The sequence below is a fragment of the Babylonia areolata genome, chromosome 6 (assembly GCF_041734735.1).
Source record: "Babylonia areolata isolate BAREFJ2019XMU chromosome 6, ASM4173473v1, whole genome shotgun sequence".
NCBI classification, from domain to species: Eukaryota; Metazoa; Mollusca; class Gastropoda; order Neogastropoda; family Buccinidae; genus Babylonia; species Babylonia areolata.
Genome location: NC_134881.1, coordinates 10,835,846 through 10,838,345, shown reverse-complemented (window position 1 = coordinate 10,838,345; position 2,500 = coordinate 10,835,846). Strand labels below are relative to the sequence as shown.

Sequence of the window (2,500 nt, the reverse complement as noted above, 5' to 3'; positions counted from 1 at the left end):
TGTGTGTGTGGGTGGGGGGGGGGGGGACGGGGGGCGAGGTGTGTGTGTGTGTGTGTGTGTGTGTGTGTGTGTGTGTGTGTGTGTGTGTGTGTGTGAAGGAAGGTGGAAGAATGGTTAAGACGCTTTTCTGCCAAAACACTGTCCGTGAGGGTGTGGGTTCGAATCCCACTTCCGACCTTTCTCCCAAGTTTGACTGAAAAAATCAAACTAAGCTTCTAGTCATTCGGATGAGACAATAAATCGAGGTCCCGTGTGCAGCAAGCACTTGGCGGGTTGAAAAAGAACCAGTGACAAAAATAAGTGTTGTCCTCTTTGCAAATTTCTGTAGAACAACTCCACACTGATATGTAAACAAAATATGTTTGCATGCACTCAAGGTCTGACTAGGGCGTTGGGCTTTGATACTGTCAGGCATCTGCATGTGGTGCAGCGTATATGGATTTTTCCGAACGCAGTGATGCCTTCATGAGAAGCTGAAACTCTCTCTGTGTGTGTGTGTGTGTGTGTGTGTGTGTGTGTGTGTGTGTGTGTGTGTATTGTTCATGATGCGCTGCTAGCGAATGTTTCCTTGTAGTTGATACTTCTTTTTCTTGATGATTGTAGTTTGTGGAGCGCCGTGAGTGGGTGTTGTTGTTTGTAACATACTTGTCAATTTTATATGCCTGTTTGATATGTTTTGTGTTTTACACTCCCTCAACAACTCTCTGCTTTTCCTCTTGACTGTCTGTTACCTTTTGAAACTTCCTCGTGTCAATACAAGAACCTATGGTGAACGTTCTTTCTTCAGTTTGCTGCTCCTCACATCTGGAACAACCTTCCTCATCATACTAGTGCATCGGATTCTTTCGTTCTTCACTAAAAACACATCATTTTTAAAACCTATCTATAAAGCACTCTCAGCTTCCTTCTTCTCCAACATCATCCATGTCAGCTCACTTTGGATACATGAAGAGTGGGAGAGGGAGAGTGGGGGTGAGGGTAGGGGGGAGATGGAGGGGGTTTGAGGAAGACTGGTCATGAATGATTTACGTAAATTGTAACTTTTCCTTTCATGTAAAGCGCCCTGAGCTCTTAGAGAGAAAGGGCGTATGACAGATGTATATTATTATCATTAGCATTATTATTAATGAATATTTGTAATGCTGGCTTCACATGTTTTGTGTGTGCTGTGTGGTTGTTTATTTTGGATTTAAAAAAAAAAATTTTCATTTATTTATTTTAATTATCAACCACAGGACAGTTTGGTGGGCGGAGAGTTTGGGCGTGCCCTTCCCTTGCTGGTGTTCGGGTCTGCCACGATCGGGGCGGGGCTACTGTGCGTCTTTTTACCAGAAACCCTGCACAAGCACCTGCCGGAGACACTGGAGGACGCGAAAGAGTTCGGCAAGTCAGTGTTAATCTAAATGACTAAAGGAATGGATATGCCTACACCGGGAGGGAAGGGTGGGATGGTTTGATGTGGTGGTGGTGGTTGTTGGTGGTCGTGTTGGTTTCAAACCCATCTGGAGAAACAGAAAAATCGCCATCAGTTCCAAAATCAGACTGATGCGTTCTCTGGTCATGTCAATCTTTTTATATGCATGTGAATCATGGACCCTCACAGCGGACTTAGAGAGAAGAATAAGAGCTGTAGAAATGAGGTGCTTCCGAAGACTCTTAGGCATCTCATACAAAGACCACATCACGAATGAAGAAGTCAAGAGACGCATCCGCAATGAAATCGGGCCCTATACTGACCTTCAAACACTCGCCAGACAACGAAAACTGAAGTGGTTTGGTCATGTCACACGCTCCTCTGGTCTTGCTAAAACAATCTTACAAGGCACAGTGAGGGGAGGAAGAAGAAGAGGCAGACAAAGGAAGAGATGGGAGGACAACATCCGAGAGTGGACAGGCATGGAGCTGAGAGACACCCTGAGAGCGGCCGAGAGACGCGAGGACTGGAGAAAGGTGGTTGACAAAGCTTCAAAGGCGCCCCAAAGGATTCGGAATCTGAGGGATCGGTGACGGTGACGGTGACGGGTGGGTGTGTGGGGTGGAGGCCGGCGGGGTAGGGATGAAGGGTTGGAGTTAAGTGGAGCCCGGCTGGGAGAAGGGAGTAAAGTGCCAGTACTGTGTGTGTGTGTGTGTGAGTGTGTGTGTGTGCGTGTGTGTGTGTGTGTGTGTGTGTGTGTGTGTGTGTGTGTGTGTTATACGCGCTCTAAGCTCAATGTGACTCATGTGATAGCTTCCGTTATTACTTGTATTTTGTCTTTGTATTTTTTTTTTTTTTATCACAACAGATTTCTCTGTGTGAAATTCTCCCCAGGGAAAGCATGTCGCTACACTACAGCGCCACCCCCTTTTTTTTTTTTCTTTTTTTTTGTTGTCATTATCATGATTGTCATGAACGCATTGTGTTGTATTATATTAAGTTTTGTAAAAACAAAAACAAAAAAAAAACCCAGATATATTTCTCTTTGTGAAATTTGGGTTGCTGTCCTCGGGGACAGCCTGTCTC

The 2,500-nt window shown here is 45.2% G+C and overlaps 1 protein-coding gene across 1 annotated transcript in view; it reads left to right on the top strand.

The window, feature by feature from the left end:
* The window catches only part of LOC143282728 (organic cation transporter protein-like), a 33,841-nt gene that overhangs the window by 28,231 nt on the left and 3,110 nt on the right, over positions 1-2,500 (top strand). The window contains exon 10 of the mRNA XM_076588456.1: positions 1,236-1,387. Coding sequence (XP_076444571.1) covers positions 1,236-1,387 — 152 coding nt within the window. The remainder of the gene's footprint in view (positions 1-1,235; positions 1,388-2,500) is intronic.